At 38.4% G+C, this 18959-nt stretch overlaps 1 protein-coding gene across 2 annotated transcripts; it reads right to left on the bottom strand.

Annotated features, from left to right (window-relative positions):
• Positions 1–229: 229 nt before the first annotated feature.
• LOC145909151 (ATP-binding cassette sub-family A member 2-like) lies at positions 230–18673 on the bottom strand. 2 transcript variants are annotated; one of them, XM_082996471.1, is made up of 43 exons: positions 18516–18673; positions 14540–14633; positions 14267–14381; positions 13762–13910; positions 13493–13614; positions 13303–13431; positions 13152–13238; positions 12934–13014; positions 12506–12682; positions 12210–12360; positions 11884–12052; positions 11623–11767; positions 11385–11513; positions 10640–10801; positions 10371–10479; positions 10109–10260; positions 9841–9965; positions 9653–9767; positions 9294–9484; positions 9034–9184; positions 8736–8867; positions 8554–8670; positions 8323–8502; positions 7935–8058; positions 7620–7780; positions 7095–7224; positions 6856–7011; positions 6688–6794; positions 6423–6484; positions 6138–6350; positions 5329–6025; positions 4443–5261; positions 4095–4227; positions 3446–3713; positions 2918–3230; positions 2573–2860; positions 2397–2508; positions 2019–2184; positions 1693–1877; positions 1369–1574; positions 1004–1300; positions 669–839; positions 230–612 (listed from the first exon to the last, which is right to left on the bottom strand). In XM_082996471.1, the coding sequence occupies exons 1-43, from the start codon at positions 18579–18581 to the stop codon at positions 583–585; spliced, it is 7686 nt and encodes a 2561-aa protein (XP_082852597.1). In that variant the 5' UTR covers positions 18582–18673; the 3' UTR covers positions 230–582. The 2 variants fall into 2 exon arrangements, with proteins under 2 accessions (XP_082852597.1, XP_082852596.1); XM_082996470.1 differs by lacking the exon at positions 18516–18673 and adding an exon at positions 15107–15271.
• Positions 18674–18959: the final 286 nt, after the last annotated feature.

Below are 18959 nucleotides of genomic sequence, written 5' to 3' on the forward strand. Positions count from 1 at the left end.
GAACCCTTGACCTTCGCTTCTTTGCCCATAAAAGTCTTTTGGCCAGTTGAAAATTGTAACATGGATATGTATTACTGTTATTACACTTAATCAGTGTTACGCCTTGCAAACAGCTTGTCTGACTTACAACTATATAAACGCATTCATTTTACTTATCCACTAATCTCCTACAATACTGAAATTGAATAAAAATAGTCGAAACTTGGAGCAAGCATCCCCACAGAGCAAGGCCTTTCGGCGGTCCGTTTATTTGCACAGGAACAACAGTGAACACAATATTGCAGACGAATATAATTTTGCTTACTTTGTAAAAGCAAGTAGCACACACATAAGTAAAATCACTTGCAACGAAGTAAAAATATTTGCATGGGTTCTTGATTGTTGTTTAAAAGTTCTATAAAGTGTGTATTATAAGAGTAGTGATGTTTATAACCTACAAAAATGTGCAAAATGATTGTGACGTCACCATTGTGTTTGCATTATTGGACACACAATGTTTTTGGCAACATTAGATACTAGCACGGCTTGGGACATAGAAAAGCAAACAAGCAACTCTTGAGCAAGTAAATGCGGGAAATCCCCTCAACAAGTTGAATCAATAAAGGAAAGTGACTGAAAATTAAAATCCGATGTTGAATTTAGAAGAACTGACATCTGTAGAAACTTACCATCGTTTGGTCGAACGAATAAAGCGGTTGGGCGTCTTCCACCTCATCAACATTGTCCTCTAGTAACCTTGAACTTTCAGGGGAGCCACGCAAATAGAGGTTACTTTGTGTCGATGAACTTCTTTGACCTTCTGGAACTGGTTGCGCAATTTTTGATGACATTCTTTTCCTCTGTGACGTAATTAAACATGAATTGTAAATGTTACTAAAACAACTTTGTGTCCATGCTTCTAGTTTTAGAATACATGTTTCGCTTTTTATTAAAGCATCTTCAGTTCTTATTCAAATAGAATTTATTCAATTTTCTGTCGCTTTTAATCTCCTCAATATCTTACCACGTAATCAATCAAGCGTGTCCAAGCCGATCTCGGGGAATCCCCTTCAACGTTCCTCTGTTTTTTCGCAAAATTCACGAATACGTCATCGAGTGTTGTCTGACTCACGGAGTAATCTTCGATGTTCAGCGAACTTCCATTCTCATCCAAGAATCTGAACACTTGCGCCAGCGAGTGGCCATCCTCATTGCACTGGAGCTGTAGCGCCACCTTGTGGTAGTGGTGTTCTTTCACTACCGCTTTAGGGAAAGTCCCCACGAACCGTTCAATGACTTTCTTGGGTTGATTCGATCGAAGCTGGGGAAGTCCCCAATTGGGTAAAAATTATTAAATTGTACTCGAAAGTAGTACGTTTTAACCCCTACCGTCAGCATATATCCGTCCCCGAATTTATTCTTGAGGTGTTGAGTTGATCCCATGCACTCAAACCTCCCGTTAACCATTATTGCCAACTTCGTACAAAGCGCTTCACACTCTTCCATGCTGTGTGACGTCAGAACCACAGCTCGACCAGATTTGGTGACGTCAAGGATGAGGTCCCATAGAAATCTACGAGCTGCAGGATCCATTCCTGTCATGTGCAGTTGTGGATAAGAGGAAGGATTATTCACTCATTACGTACGAAAATGGATGAGAGGAAGTTAGAATGGATGAGACTATCTACAATTTCTCAATTACCCACAATTCACCTGTTGTCGGTTCATCGAGAAGGACAAGGGATGGATTCCCGACCAACGCGATTGCGACAGACAACTTCCTCTTATTTCCCCCACTTAAATCACATGCTGGCTTGTCACGATGACGTTCCAAGTCAAGTTTACGAATAGCCCAATCAGCAACCGCCACCTCATCACACCGGGGAATACCTCGCAACCTGAAAACATTGTTAGTTTGATCTTTAGAATCTTCAGAATTTCCTCCCACGAAGTTTGGAATAAAGCACTTCCAGGTGTAGTTAAAGCATTACAAATCAGCTTAATTAAACCTGGGAGTTCCCCCGTCCCCCCGTGCTTACCTCGCATAAAGCAGCAAATGCTCCATCGGTGTTAGTTCGTTGAAGAGTGCGTCGAACTGTGGGCAGTAACCGGTCGTTTGTTGCGCTAGGAGGCGCTCTTGAGCGTTCCCTGCTGACACCAAGTGGCCGTTTATCTTGATCTCTCCGCAACTAACTTCCGTGTCCCCTGAATATCGTGTCAAGGTCAACAGAGAAACCCACTAACGTCATTACCACAAACTTTTAACCGAAACCGACGCAAAATCCGATAAACTTTGAATATTTACAAGGGTGGCAATCGCGCTTACGGGGAAAACCCCGCCTGGGGGGCCTTCCTTTAAATCGTCGGAATTCTCGAAATAAATTCAGGAAATATTTTGTTATTCAAAGAATAAAAACCTGTTATCATGGAAAATGTTGTGGTTTTTCCAGCTCCGTTGACCCCCAATAACCCGAAACATTCACCGCGACCAACCCCGAATGAAAGTTGCTCAGCAGCCAAGACTTGACCCTGCAAATATGCAAATTATCTAGTTTGCATTTAATAAATAAAAAGTATGCAGATGTGAACTTGCCTGCTTCTTGTTGTAAACTTTTGAAACTTTCTTCACGGAAATCAAATCATCGTGATATTCCTCCGCCACTCGATGGCGCTCGTTAGCAACATCCACATCCTCGGGGGATGCAGGGGTTCTCCTTGGGACACAACTGATGTCCGTGATCCCTTTCCTCTTCAGGAAGAAGTTGACTTGGAAGAGGACGGTGATGATGATCCCGGCAACCCCTTCGATCGCCATGGCAACCAGTTGCCTAGTGATAAGATCCCATTCGAACGGAGAGCGGACCTTATCGGTTTCGCCGATCTGTTGACAACAATAATAATGATGACCACCGACCGACACACACGACCTTGAACTGACCTTGTTGTAATAATCGTTCATGAATTCGTTGTAAGTCAACGTCATTAACCCACGGCCCAAGTTAAAGTTGGGAAAAATAATAAAAATAGATTCCAATTTCCTCCCTAGCGCCATCATGTGGTCGTCGTTACGGAACAGTGACATCATAAAGGTGGTGACGACGGTCGTTATGCCAACGAAGAGGTTTAGAACGATCATGCACACGTAAGCAGTGGAAGGGACTTCGAAGTAGAACGATGCTGGGTACATGATGGGTGTCATTGACCAACCGTACAACAGAAATAATGCAACAACTGCTGCCGCGTTCGGTCCCCTGGTGACGTAATAAACATACGATTATGACGATTACAATCATACGCGTCCCAACTTACAATATTTTATTAGTTTAAAGTGGCAATGTTGATAGCTTATCTGGCGACAAGTTATTGTAATTTATGTGGCAACTTTTAACACAAAATATTATCGCCCCGGGTGGGGTTTGAACCCACGACCTCTGACACAACTAGAAATCACCGATAAGATTCTCACCTTGTGTAAGCGGGAAGGTCGAATATTTGTAGGATTGAGATACAAACGAGTGCTGGGAATAAGTAGTTGAGCATATCCCACATATAGTTGGACAACCAGTAAGTTACTGGACCAGTTCCACTGATAAACTGAAGGTGTTTAGCTCTGGAGGATTTCTCGGCAACCAGAAATACAAGGAAACTCGCTGGAACGAATGACATCGCGACGATGATGAATATAGCGATGATGACGTCAGTACCAGAGAACAGAAAGTCCAATGAAAAAGCACCTGAGAATCAACCGAACATTAAAATCCTGCGTAAAAGGAAATGTCACTAATAGAAATCATGGTGGGCTTGAACAGAAATGTGCTTTTATTTGTGATTTAAAAATTATTTAAAAGGTTCCTGATAAAGTCTTGCTGTGTGACAGACGAAACTTCATAAAAATAAAGTTGGTTAATTTATTCCAGGAGAGCAGACCTATGGGACTTCAAATGTATTAAAACTGTAAGCATTCCTGGCAGAAAACGTAGAATAATATTTTATTTGCAAGTTGAATAGTTACCGTCATAACATAAACAGATTTAACAACAATATTTCCAATCAACCCAATTTAAATTTAATTGTGAAATATTTAGGGTTTCACCGAAAATAAAGATGTGACAAACCGGCAGTTTTGTTCATGGGGTGGTTGATGGCGGTGATTCCGTAAGCCGCCGGGTTTCCCATCTCTTTGGGAAGGTTTGCCCGGAAGATGGCGTTGTTGAGCACGTTTAGATATATTGGCATGGAGTGGTAACCCTGCGTTTAACAGTGATAACCCTGCGTTTAACAGTGATAACCCTGCGTTTAACAGTGATAACCCTGCGTTTAACGTCGTCAAGATAAAAAGTGAAATATTCCAATAAAGAAGGTCATTGACAAATTTGGAATGTAAGACAAGTTTGTCTTGGAATATGATGTTATAGCGACACCCACTCAGTATGAACTGCACATATATACGTTACACAAGCCACCTTATGGTTGTAGAAGATCTGAGCAGAATCTCTGACTGCAAGTTTCCTCAATGGGGAAGGCCAGCCGGGAAATGATTGGTTGACATTTGAACGGAATTCACCCAATGAGATTGCTCCGTACCGGTGGAGTCGGTAACCCATTGTCGTGTACATCAGGTATCTCAGGATGGGGTATTTACCCGTGACGTCAAGGAGCCAGTCACCCGTGACGACTTTGTGACCGGGTTTGACGTCAATATTTTCGCGACAAATGTAAGTTTTTCCGTCCTTGGAGCACGAACAAATCTCTCCAGGCTTCGTCGGGTCCGATTGTGACGTCACGTTGGTGTAGGGGTTGAAACTCGGGTTGGGGGGGAGGAACTGGGACATGGGGATTCCCCAGGTGAAGGATGATTGGCAGTAGGGGTCGAAATATTTCGAAATGAGTTTCAGGTTCTCGTCTGCATTCGTCGTCTGGTTGATGACGTCAAGCTCCAGGTTGAATGACGAATTAAACGGGTGTTTGAGTACGCAAGTGGCCCCGACCCCCGATGCGAGGTTAAAGGTCAACTTAATATCGGAGGGGGGCGCGTCCTTCCGGTCAGATTTCGTCACTGGGTACAAAAATCTCTGATCCGTGACGGGGATGAAGTTTCCCTTGGGTTCGGTGACGTTGTGATATTGTGAGGGGGAAAGGATAAGGGGGGGAGGGTCGCGGGCGGTCGGCATCGACAACGCAACTGTCATCGCTATTATGACGAACAATGCAGGGAGCATAATTTGGTAAAAAACAGCTTTTCTGTTTCGTTTCGCGTAATGGAAACGTTTCGTCAGCAAACCCTAAACAAAAGGTTTTACATCATCACATGGTGACGTCATGTTACATCAAATGACGTCATATTGTTACCTGGATAATCCTGATGTTTCTAACACAAGGTGTCAGTTGGTAGCTCCCCCCACCTTCGTTATATTCACTGAGGTTCAGTAACTCTACGTCATCATCTTCAACAGTGATGGGATTTGTTTCCTCACCCACGGTGGCGAATGAGGAATTCCCGAAAACAACATCCAGCAACTGATCCTCATCCTCAACACGATGTGACGTAACATCGACACTAGCGGCGCTGTTCAGCCACACCAGAGCTTCCTCGGTTTCTGATGTTCCGAGGCCAGAAGGTTGTGGGTTCAAATCCCGACCGGGGTGAGTTGTTTGTGGGTTTGGAAAAGGTTTAAAGTTTTCATGATATGATGAAGTCGAGGGTTTTTGTGAATGATCTATCACAGATTCATCATGAACAATATCATCATTCCTCACGGAATGAGGTTCATGATTTCTTCCTTCATGTGAAATAGTGATCATGTTTCTTTCGTTTGTACCGTGAATTTTGGGATCATGTGAAAGGTTAATCATGGCAACATCATCATGACCATGATACATATGATCGTGATCAGGTGACAAATCAATCATCGGTTCATCATCCTCATCTATCACGTGACTCGACGGACCAATGAAAGGCGAGCTTGTATTGGATGAGGGACCAGATCGGTCATCCGACCTTAGTTTTTTTGGGCGATAATTTTCAGAACTTCCTTCACTTTCCCACCTAATCACGTGATATTACGTCAGTGGCAAAATAATGACGTTATCGCCGTCAGTAAATCACAAGTTAAAATAAACATCCGGGTTATTGTAAAACGAAAATACTTAATCCGGACCTGGACAGGTCGTCTATTTTAAGGAAAACTTCCTCCAATGTTGTGTCACTCAATCCATATCCCATGACATCTAGGTCGCTCATCCGATCTGGGAGTTTCTCAAACAATCTTTGAAAACTTCCTTTCTTCGCAGATTCGAACGGAAAGTTGAAAGATATTTGCGAAGTTGATTGTGACGTAACAATGGCGGATGGAATTTGTTCTTTCACAAACCTGAAAGTTTTAATTGTCAGCAGATTATTTCCACAAATAAATCGATTTCAAGAAGTATTTGAGTGATTTTACTTCGTAACTCTGTTCTCTTCTTCTTGTGATGACGTCACCTCCGTGCAGCTCTGTGGAAATTTCTGTAAAAAAAACATTCAGGTTTGTTTAAATACAAAACATTAGCAAAGTGAGTCGAAATAGAACAAGGTCCCGCTGAGATTTGAACCCACGACCCTCGTTATTTCGAACCCATGTTTTGCAAGGGGTTGGGGGATCAAGTTTAAAACTTCGTTTTTAAAGTTTAATTTGAAACGTTTTGACTTCACGCATGAATAAGTCTGACCTTCTTTATCAGTGTGAGGAGATACCCGTCGCCATAGTTACTTTTAAGAAATAATGAACTTCCGATACATCGAAGCTTTCCGTTGGAAAGTATCGCGATCCGATCACCTGAACAACAAAACCAGGTTTCAATAAATATCGCTCAACTAAGTAAAATTGAAATATGGACCAAGTAGATCGGCTTCATCCATGTGATGAGTTGAGAGCAAGATTGTTCTTCCCCGCTTGTACTTGATGATCAAATCCCAGATGGCCCGACGAGCGTAAGGATCAACTCCCGCCGTCGGCTCATCCAGTATAACTGTACGCGACCCCCCCACAAACGCTGGAAATAAAATTTCAGTTACCATGACGACCAAGGCGTTGCAAATACTTCTTTATTCGAACTCAAACGTCAGAATTGGTTACCAATAGCAACGGACAATTTCCTCTTCATTCCCCCAGAGAGAGTTTGAACTTTGCATGACCTTTTGACCTCTAACCCGATATCTTTAAGAAATTGATCCATTTCATCAGCAATCATGTTGGCTGGAACTCCCTGGGGGAAAAATAATTAAACACCTTCAAGTTTGCAACAAATCCGGACCCACTGGGTGTAGAAAATGACTTTGTTGCCCTTGATTTATACACATGTGCAGATGGATTCTTATTATTACGTCACAAGCTTGAACACAGCCGCTTTGTCTGACGTAGCGCATTACCACCGTGGAGGGGAACCACCTTCTATGAGACGATCCGAATCTCAACTTCCGGCGTAAATTTTTCATTCAAATCTCGGTCACAAAAGTTCAACGAACTCTTGACAGTGTTTTGGCGATGACCAGACAAACTACCTCATTACAAGGTCACAGTAGAGGTCAAACCCGAGCACATATTCATGCTTGTTATTTCAATTTTGTGTTAAATTTCAAACTATCGATAGAGGGGAAGTACCTTGAGACGGGCATAGAACCACAGATGTTCTTCAACAGTTAAGACGTCGAACAGGACGTTATGCTGGGGGCACATTCCCAAGCTTTTGCGAATATCCAACATTTCAGATCGGATATCGTGTCCATATATGAGGGCTGTGCCAGAGGTTGGTGGAATCAAACCTAAAAAAAAAATTTATTTTTTGCATGTTTTGAAAACAAATAAAAGCAATGAAATGACTCTGGATTTGAAAATCTTTCTGGCTTTTCAGCAGACAAAGCAATATTTTTGGAGCAAAAAGAAACAGCAATTTTTCAAAATGTTTACAAACTTAACCAGTCAACATGGACATTGTTGTTGTTTTTCCTGCTCCATTATGACCGAGGAATGAAGTTATTTGATTCTCGTACAAACTCAGAGATAATTTATCGACCGCTTTCCTCTTTCCTCTCTTGTATTTCTAATGTCAATAAAATATTTTGATTTTTCTTATATTTAGTTGGTAACAATACGTATTTGAGATGGGTTTTGTGCCAATAACAGGGGTTTTCAACCACTAGTTGATCAAGATTGACCAAGAAGGGTCAGGAATATTCGACACATGATATCCTTAACAAATTTTTTTGTATGAACCAGATTCTTTGACACCAAAGTAACTAAAATCCTTTCAACCAACAAACTTACAACAATTGGTTGAAATTATTTTATTCAACAAACTTCAAACCTTGGTAAGTTTTTGGATTTTTACTCCAACTCTTAAGTTGTCGGGAGGAACCTCAACGAGAGACTCATCGTCAGAGTCCAGAGGAACATAATCATCAACGTTGCCATGACGATTCAACCACCATCGCCATGGTTTCCAACAACAATCACTGTCTGTAGCACCATGTCCGAGCCAGTATGACTACGATACAACTTCAAGTTAAAATTCAACAATTCCCACCCACAAGTTTACCTCGGTAAAGGGGAAGTACCACGGTCGAGGTAAGCCGTATTGTCCAGGGAACACAGCATCGATGTACCACGTCAAAATAACATACACAAATATATCAGCCAGTAACATGTACATTGCCTGTTACATATAGAAAACAAACAGGTGACAAGAGAACAATTTGTTTTGTAATATGAAATTCTTACTTGAAACAAACTAAACGTGTCCCCTTCAACTGGGGTCAGAGCAAGATTGTTCCATTGAATTCCATAACCAGATAATTCGTACATCGCAAAATATTTTGCTCCAAGCCCAAAAGCTGTTGTTGATAAAAGTGACTGAAACAAATGAGACGATAACAGAATAAATCAAAATATTATGATCTGGAATTTAAAGAATAACATTTATGCCAAATTGAGGAAAAACACAAGGTTTATAAAATTATCAGGTTTAAGTTTTTGATATCTTAATAATTCCACTTAATACAGGAGAGTTAAAACCCACTCCACATATCTTGGCTGACACAGGGATCGTCTCGTGAAGTAGGAATTCTTGTATTGTCATGTAAGCAAATGGGAGGTATGTCATGAAGTAGATAATCCCGCTACACGCTGACGCTACTTTTGCTTTCGAGAAGAAAACGCTCAGGAGGAAACTGAAAAAATTTAATCACAAACTTTCAAGGTTTTATGAAGTCTTTAATATTTTTACATTTTGAAAAATTGATCAAATAAATTTTTTCAATATCATGAAATGGAACTTACCAGAACATGATTGTGGCAGCGGCGTAAAGTGAAAAAAACAACCAAATTATGAAAAGATTACTGTTCCCCAGCACATTCCCATACTTCAGTGTGAGAGCTATAACTGTTACAGAAACTTGAAGTTGTAGAAATGATGAAATGAACCAAGCTAGAAGATGGACTCCATTTGATAAACCCATTATTTTCATCACCTTGGATTAAAACAATGTATGTGAATTTTGTGGAAGGTAAAAATGTCGTACTTTGTGATTTATAGGAAGACGCATGCTGGTGGAATGTAACAAAGAGATAAAAAATAGTTCAAAGTCAGTAACTTAATCAGATCAACTCTTTGTTGTAATGAAATACAAGTAAATCACCTCCTTCAGCCTTCTTTCCTTCTCATAAACGATATGTTGGACCAACATGGCGACGGTATAAACCCATGATAATATCATCGCTAGAGGCATAATGTGTTCCAAGTCCATAGAAAACCTTCAACAACAAATCATTGAAATCATGAAGGACTGTTCAAGTTTGCAAGTTGAAATTTAAATAATTGACATACACATCAAATATATAACATGGATATGGCATCTCGTGGACGTATGCTCCTGGACTGACGACATCGTGTCCGATGAACTCCCACATAATTGAACGTTCCACGATATCTTGCAGCCAAACAAATCCAAACTGTAAAAACAAACTTTTTAAAACTGCTTTTTTTGATAAATGTCATCATGTCTTGTAAAAACAATAGGTGTCAGATATAATAACCAAACTTGTAGTTACAAGCAAATATGTTGGGAGTAAATAAATAATGACAACATATTTACGTCGTAATATTTAAAATCCCAGTTATAAGGATCCGGCCGCCAGTAGGAAAGTCGTATCTGTGAAGTATCTTGGGTAAAACTTGCGTTCTGTCGGATCTTGTAAACCACGTGGGGTTTCAGTTTCCCTCTGGTGTCGACGTCAAACACAAGTGCTTCAAAATAAAACAAAATTTCAAAAATTCTTTTCCAAGTGAAACTGAACAATTCTGAACAACAATTTACCCAATTGAGGTTTGAGGAAATTTTCAGACTAAAATCTTACTTGCAAACACTGAAGCGTTATCGTGATACGCTTGAGTAGTCGCATACTCCACAGCTTCGTCCTCTGTTCGAAATCCTTTAAACCAATCGATGCTGATCCCAGAAACAAACTAAAATATTTGATTTTTACACAAACAAGTTTGTGTAAAACATTGAGTTGACAAATTAGTTGAGGATCAAATTTAAATAATTGTCTTTAGTCTTAACAAAAACTGTTTCTTTAAAAAATCACAAAATTAACAAATCTTAAACACATATGATTTTAACTACCTTCCTCCAACTGCATGCTGCATCGTCGATATTATCAAGTTGGTTTATTATGTGGGTTTTGTTTGGTAAAGTCTGATTGCTTTCAAAGTATTTCTGTAGTTGTGGATATCCAGTAGTTAGGTTTGATACAAGTTCAGGATTTGTTGAATAAGACTCCTTTGTCTGGAATAATGACAATAATCATAAGTTATAAAAAAAATTTAAATAAAATTCCAAATACACAAAATAAAATAACCAGTGGCGGATCTAGAAAAAATATGAGGGGGGGGTTTGGTTCCGGTATCTGATTAATAATACCGTTGGATGCGGTTTAAATATTTCGGACATTTACTGCATGCAAATTTAGCCTTAAAATTAAGTGAGGCATTACAGTAATTCACGTGAAAGACTTTTTAGTTGTCATTGTACATGTGCGCAAAAACAAACCCTATACTGCGAAACAATGCGATTGTATCTGTATCTTAGTATTGCAGTGGGATAGTTTTTGAACTTTGATGATATGAAAACAAATCAGCAGTAGTCAAGGACGTGGTCTTGCACCACTAAATAAACATGGATGTTTCAGCGGCAGGAGATAAATATTATTGAAATATATTAAAAACAGACGATAATCAAATTACTCGTTAAGCAATATATATTTTGGTAGAATCTTGTCAAACAAATATCACTCTTACAGTGTGCAGCCTCTGTATAGAAATTGTAGCAGGAATGAATAAACTAACTTATAATATCCTGTTTTACTTACTTTTCGTAACCAATTCAACGTTTCTCCAACACTTGGATCATTCAGAGTTTTACGGATTTGTTTTGAGACATTTTTCCACTGGAGGGCAGCATCAGTAATGTTTCCAATTATGGCAAAACTTGTGTTTGCCTAAAAATAAATTAAATTCTTTTTAACAAATCAATAAATCCAATGGAGTCAATTTTGGCAAACAGAAAAATTTACACCAATTTTCCCGAAGCAGAAATTCATGACAAACCTTCATGATGACATCATCAACTTGGGTATTGTTTGGGGCGTATAAAATTTTAGGGTTGCTAGTTAGAACATGAATCAGAACGCCAAGGTTGTACTTCTGTGTGTTAGTAAGATGAAAGTTGGTCAAGTTGTGATGCAAAGACGGCCTGAAAAATTCATTTTATTTCTATTATTAATTTGGTTTTGAAGTAACAGCTTTAAATTTGTATCATGAACATTTTACACAAATGTGTACAAAGATATTGAAGAACCCAAATCATACTTTTTGTCACCGCACAATATAGGTTGCATGGCGGCCCACAATGCAATGTAACTCTCCTTCTTAATTTGTTGGGGGGATTTTATTTGTGGTTTCACTGTTGTTGTTTTTGGAATCGGTGGAAGTGTTGTGTTGAATATTGGGGGGAGGGCAGTTGAATCATTCCATGAAACTAAAATATTTTATCAGACAAGTTCTGAATAAACCTGTTTGGAATTTGCAATGCAGGATAATAAAAATCTACTTGATAGATATTTTGGTTTAAGTTTTAAAATCCACAGAAAATTTGAAACAGAAAATGTGGCAAACATCAAAGTGTGGTTTCTTACACATGAAATATTGGTTGGTATTGTTGTTTGAAAAAGAGGGGATGGGTTGATCCATAATCGGTTGATCCTCTACACATTCTGATATTGGGAGGATTTGGACGATCATGGACAGGGAGTGGATGTAAGATGAAATCAGTTGTAATTCATCAAGCTACCAAATACAAAAAAATTAAATATTCAATACCAAACTTGGTTTGGCCGCAACAACCATTACAAATTATGAAAATATAAAAGTGTTTAAGTTGAAACCACATTCATTCCAGTAAAGTCGTTTAAACTTGTTGTGGTTTTCTTACTTCACGAAGCACGACATCAAGATTTTCTCGGAAATCTGACGATGTCTCTTGTTTTTGAGTTCCCATGGAAACATCTTGTAACAATGCAGACATGTTAAGTTGATGTTTCAGCTCGGTGGAGAGCGAATCGAATTTTGTCGAGTTTTTGTTGTTGCAAATTTCCTTAACTCTAGAGTTCTGGAAATGATACAAAAAAACTTTTATACAAACCAGATTGACTGGATGCAAAATATTTGGAGCAAATTACTTTAAAAGATTATTTGCAAACCCAAGATATTTCTGGCCAGCATTATAATTAAGCACATGTTTCAAACATAGCTGTGTTCATTATTAGTGTGAAAATAGATAGACAATCTCTCATTAAATACAGTTTGGAATCTTTACAAAGCTTGATGGAATTTTGAAGTCAAAGCTTGTGAGAAACTTACAGTGGAACTTGTGTTGGGATTTTGGAAGAAAGAAGTTCCACAAACGAGGTTATGTAAGTTGGACGGAGAAAGCAAGATAGTCTGAAAATATTTGCAATGTTTTACAAAATTGTTTTCAAACAACAATCAACAATTGTTATGTCATAAAGTTGAAGTTTTTGGATGAAGTTAAAAGAAACAAATTTAACATAATGGCATTTTACAAATTGAGGCGATACCTTTAATGCTTCAGTTCTTTTGTCAGATGAAAGATTTGCGGATATGAATTGTTGCATCACAATCGGTCGGAACAAGTTGAATACTTCCTGAAAATTACAGAACAAAAACATTTAATTTTAACATAAATGTTTCGGTGTAAATGTTGCTTACAAGAGAATTGCCAGAAGAAAAATGATTTTTTCCCACAAACGTGTGAAAATATTTCCACGGGAATCCTGCTTTGCTTTCAATGCTTCGTTTATTTCGATGGAAGTTTTTAATTTGGTTTGTCAACAACATCTGAGTAAAACAAACGATTGTTACATCACAACAGATTTACAGACCAGGTTTAAACACAAACCTTGCCGATGTCAACATGGGATTCAACAATTTCATTTGATTCTTCTTCACTCAAAGAAAAATTACGAATGAGAAAATCTTTAAATTCTGTCGTGTTCTTTAATAAAGTCTTTATTTGGACGCCTGTAATAAAAAGTTCAAAATTCTGCTCAATTTAATGAATAAAAAGTTGTTTGTGCCAAATATTAGTCAAAACAAATGGATCAACTAATAAATTAGGCAACCAAATAACAAAATCTTCGCTGTGCTTTTAGTTGATTTCAGACTTGCCTTTTCCACTTTTTGCATGCGTTTGGAGGTTATTGTATTCTTGAAAACTTTTGTTGAAGTTTTGGAATGATGACGAAATGTTGTGACCACGACTCAAAACGCTTTGATTGGCCCAAACATGATGCATGTGATCAAGAAACGGACCAATCCTGAAGTGAATAGATATGGTTTGTTTACATAAGTGAGATTGATGGTAGATCTCTAAATATAGAATGTGCTGAAGGCCCGGGGCATAGAAAAGTGGCGCAACTCTATCTCTAGTATAATATAATGGAACTACATTTCACGCTACCAACGACATGATATTTACGGGGTTTCTTTGTTTCCTGACAATTTTTAAGAGAAAATATTTAAAGCCAATTTTTCTATTGATTCTACATTATAGTTTGTCAACTTTTTACTGGTTCTTTTATCAAAAGTTTGGACGAAGTTTAGGTCTTAAATGCAGTTATATACACACAGTCTTTTAATCATGTTTATGCAACTTCCAGAAGGTAAACATTACATTGCTTTCTTGTGCAAGGGATAACCGTAAACATCATGACCATCAGTGGAGGGACAGAATTCCTGCAGCACGGCAACCATTCCTGCACTGGGAAGCGGTCGGGGTTCGAAGTAAGCTGTGGAGGAAGTCGTCTTTACTCAAGTTGTTAGTTGCAAAATTTACACAAGCGACACGTGATATTTACAATCAACAACCTTTCAAGCTCTTGTTTTCACATTTGTTACCAAGTGAATGAACGCAACAGTTTGGCAACTGAATGATTTCAAAACTTACTTGCGCCAGATTTGCTCACAGGTTCACGAATACGGAGACCAACAAGAAGAAAGAACAAAACCAGTGGAGTCGCAAGTTCGAAAGCCGTCACCCACTGAAATATAAAACAACATATTTTTTTATAAACTAGTTTTTTTCTGTCAAAATGCGTTGATGAAATCATCGTTGCAAGCAATGTGATTATTGTGACGTCACAACAACAATCGAACCCGTATTATTGCGTAAATCGTCGCTTGAAACTAATGGGCCGATACTTAATATTGTTGAAATTTGGTGACAGTTTAAATCACGCCGCTATTTTTAATTCATTGTGACGTCACAACACAACAATCGAACACGTGTTTTTGGTTCGATTTGTTTTCTTTTGTGTTCGCGCCATATTTGGTGAAACAATTATAAATTAAAACAGTGAAGTTTTAAATAGAATTGCGCGTGAATCAGTTCAGTTTGGAAAAGTGGTTTTCTTTCAAACATAGTTTCGATCCAGCCCTGCGACCACTTATCCCCATGGATCAGACGTAAGGTAGAGGCACCGTCACCAGTCGACGTCATCACGTTGTCACTTACCGGCGAGTTTCGTTTCAGGAGAAAGTTCTTCCACAGAAGTGCGACCAGGGGGTGTCCCCATATTTTTGACCTCAAACTCGCCATGCAAATGTTGGTGGGAAAAAAGTTAATTACACTCATAAAGTGAGCATGATGCTGTGAAACAAACGAGTAATTGTGTCACAAATGCAGAATTAGAACAGACAAATCATTATTTGGCTGTTTATCCATGACGTCACAAACAACCGACTTTGTTCAGATATTCTGCACCGTCATTCGATAAATATGGTGGCAAGTTTCAACAAAAGTAATAAGTTCGTCACGGTTGGGCACGTTTGATTGGACCATTATAACGCAGAAAGCAGCGGTTGACTTGTTAAGTATTTATTATGCTTTACACAGGAAAATCCCTGTATCTAAATGTTGTATCATGGAAAAGTTCTACGCATTCCTGGCAATATATTTCATATCAACCTCAACTCACTGATCGCCTCAATTGGACCTCTGTTAAAATTATCCGCAATCGTTGTCGCCACTTTAATGACGTCACGAAACGCGAAGAGCAAAAAAAAATCATCCCCAATAACAGATGTTTGAATATTCGATTATCACAATCACTTCTACTTTATTCTTTACACAAATTTCAGGATCGAGAAAAAAAACACAATATTCACACAAACACAATAAAATTATTCAGTTCACCTATTTTGATTGTTTTAGGCAATTATGACTAAACTGTCGACAGAAAGTTCTATTATTATAGAAAGAATAAATATTAGTTTGATTGTTTTTATCGATTTTGCGTAATTATTGCGCAGTATTAAATTACAACGGCGGCATGAATATTTTCGCTATGGTGTGTCCACTTTCCCATCGGGAAAGTGATAGACAAGTTTCTGGGGTGGTGGAAGTTTTATCGGATGTGGATGTCTGAGTTAAGCCAGATAAAGTCTGGGTTCCATTTGAATAAACAAGAATCGAACAAAAGCTGGTTTCAAATAGCTCACGAGAGACCTGGTTGAAACAACAGCGGGTTTTAACAAAAGCTGCGAATTATTCTTCCTGTTTTAATTGAAACGTCACAAAAGGAAGACTTTACAGAATTCCCACCAACACAAAGTTCAGAAAGTAATGACAAATTTGGTAATATTTAAAACAGAACATTTCTACGTCAAAAAAATTACTTGTTCCTTAATCTTGTAGAACTAATTACTCACTGCTAGACAAAGGTTTTATGACATCACTAATGAGTAGTTCATTTGTCACAGTAGAATTAAGGTAACAAAAATCACAAGGCGGTGACCTATTACCACGATCACAATGAAATGACCAGAGAATGTTTTCGAGACACACCGGAAGCACATGGCGATATCTCACTAACAAATCTGCATGTAAACCTTCCAACTGCACAACTGCTTTTCTGGCTAAGTGTTGAATGCAGAATTACAGATAGAGTGTTGCATGCATGTCTTGCAACAACGCACGGTTTGCACAAATAAACTGTTGCTTTTAATTAAATATCCCAGCTTTCTAGTAAACGCTTTTCGTGAAACTGTCCCTTGAAACCGTGCCCCATACGAAAAGGAAACGATGAAATATCCGGTTAGGATGTAAGCAGCATTACAATAAAAGCATTGGAGGTAAGCTTGTATATTCTGCTGGACGAAAACCAAAACTTACATCATGCAATATCGAAACTGAGCTGGTGTACCACATGAATACCACGAAAATACAAGTGTTGCATTCATAAAGTTCATGTTACACGACTTCAACCCTCCAACTTGTACGTAACCTTTCCTTCACCGCAAGCTCGTTTACATTAAACCGACGGCTTGTTTGTTAATTGCACGAGTGGCAGATGGCAGATGGCAGATGGATTAACGAAGACCACTTTCCAAACTTTCGAGCTGCTTAAACGATTAGCAGGAAATATCTGCGGTGTCTCACAAATAACTTAATTCAAAACTGTTGCACTGCAAACTATGCTCTCTTCACCAATAGTTCGAAAACTTTATTGTGAACTTTGCTGATGTTCTTAACATGTCAACATTACAGCTTTCATCACTTTGTCCGGGGGACAAATAACTCAGAAATAACGGTCAATACTTCACGAATGAAGAACTGTGTTAATGACACAAGCACAATAGTTGACTTCCAACTGCCTTCAACACCAACCTATCAGCGGGAATTCGGAATCTGACCACCAGTCGTAGGTGAATACGAGGAATAACGCCGACCAAGCAATCTCTAACACAAAGAAAGCGTGCAAGTCACAACAAAGAACTCCCCAGATGGCAAAACAACGCACGACCGACCGGTACACGCGTCAAGCTCCACTAAGCCTGTATAGAAGATAACCGAGATCTTCTTTGCATTGAAACTTCTTCTACAGATCAGCTGATGGCCCGAGGTTACTTAGCCAACGGACAACCTGTGCAAACCTCAACTGAAATAAGTTGTTTCTGGAGCTTCACAATTTTGTCACGGTGTTGAAAGACTCAGTCCTATGTTTGAATTTGTTGTAAGTTCAATTAATTAGTCTGAAAATTAATTTTATGAAACAATTTAGGCCATAGGCCGTATTTTGGCAACGAAAACAGGTTTTAATTTACTGAGGTTTTAAAATCTACCATCTGTAACAACTTTTATGACATATTTTTGTTGAACTTATTCGAAATTTTGACGGTGGTCAAATTTTTGAAAAACATTAAAGGTGGTTGCCAATGGAAGAAAAGTTGGTTTTGCTGAATAATTAAATATTTCACAAACTTTAAACAACAAAAACCAATGTGTTGCAGACAGGTATACAAACTGTATCAACCTATCAAGCCTACATAGCTTGCAAATATAATAATTACATTGTGAGAAGTTGACAAATGCCATGGTTTGTGAATAATCACCACATACATATTTTTATGCAATGTTTTCCTGGGGGTGACGCTAAAAAATTTAATATTTTTGTACACACTTGACTGAAATATAAACCTTGTTGTCATAATGCTGACTACACATAATATAGTGGCTCGTTCAATTGCAATTTACTTCTGTGCTATAACGAAGCAAATATATTAACAATAAATAATGATGATGAGATATTTCCTTTAATAACTGCAAACTTATTGGCAAGATTTTCCACTAACTGTTTGTTGTTTGACCGTAAGTATCAACTTATTCAACTAGCTTGCGTCAGTGACTGTTTTAACATTTTGGCCGACTGTGAGTGAATAATAAAATCTTTTTATGGCTTCATTTGAAAGCCTATAGATAAGACACATAAAACAGTATAATGAGTTAAAATAACATATATATAGTACATAAATAAAAACAATTTCTGCTAGATTCTGCAAACTCATCGCAATTGTTGAAAATGTGATCAAATAAGTTAAACGAAACAACCACTATATTATCAAACGAGTAGAAATGAACTTACTGGATGTCTCAGCTTCAACTTCCAATTCTTCCAAAGCAAAACTCCAAGTTGCAGAAAGAACCCCATTTCCTTCAAACTACCATCAGACAAACATCACAATATTTCATATTTCCATCGTTTCCACCCAACAGTTTTCTGTCAACACAACTTTGCATTATTACAAGTTATACTTAGCAATGGCGTCATTTGTTTTCCGTCACCGGCAATTCTATTGTTGTCAATGCTTTACAACAGCGCCCACTTGTTGTTGTAAAATTATCACCAAAAATCACATAGTGGCGCTGTTTAATATAGTGTGAAAAGTGACCGCTGTTCATTCTTTTACCACTCGTGCACTGGGTTCGAATGCAATAATTCCAATGTCAACAAAAAACAACATACACCGGGAATCAAACCCACACCCTTTCGGGCAAAGATTCTTTTTAAACAGAACGACCAAGCCAG

Source organism: Ascidia mentula, chromosome 7, assembly GCF_947561715.1.
Source record: "Ascidia mentula chromosome 7, kaAscMent1.1, whole genome shotgun sequence".
NCBI lineage: Eukaryota > Metazoa > Chordata > Ascidiacea > Phlebobranchia > Ascidiidae > Ascidia > Ascidia mentula.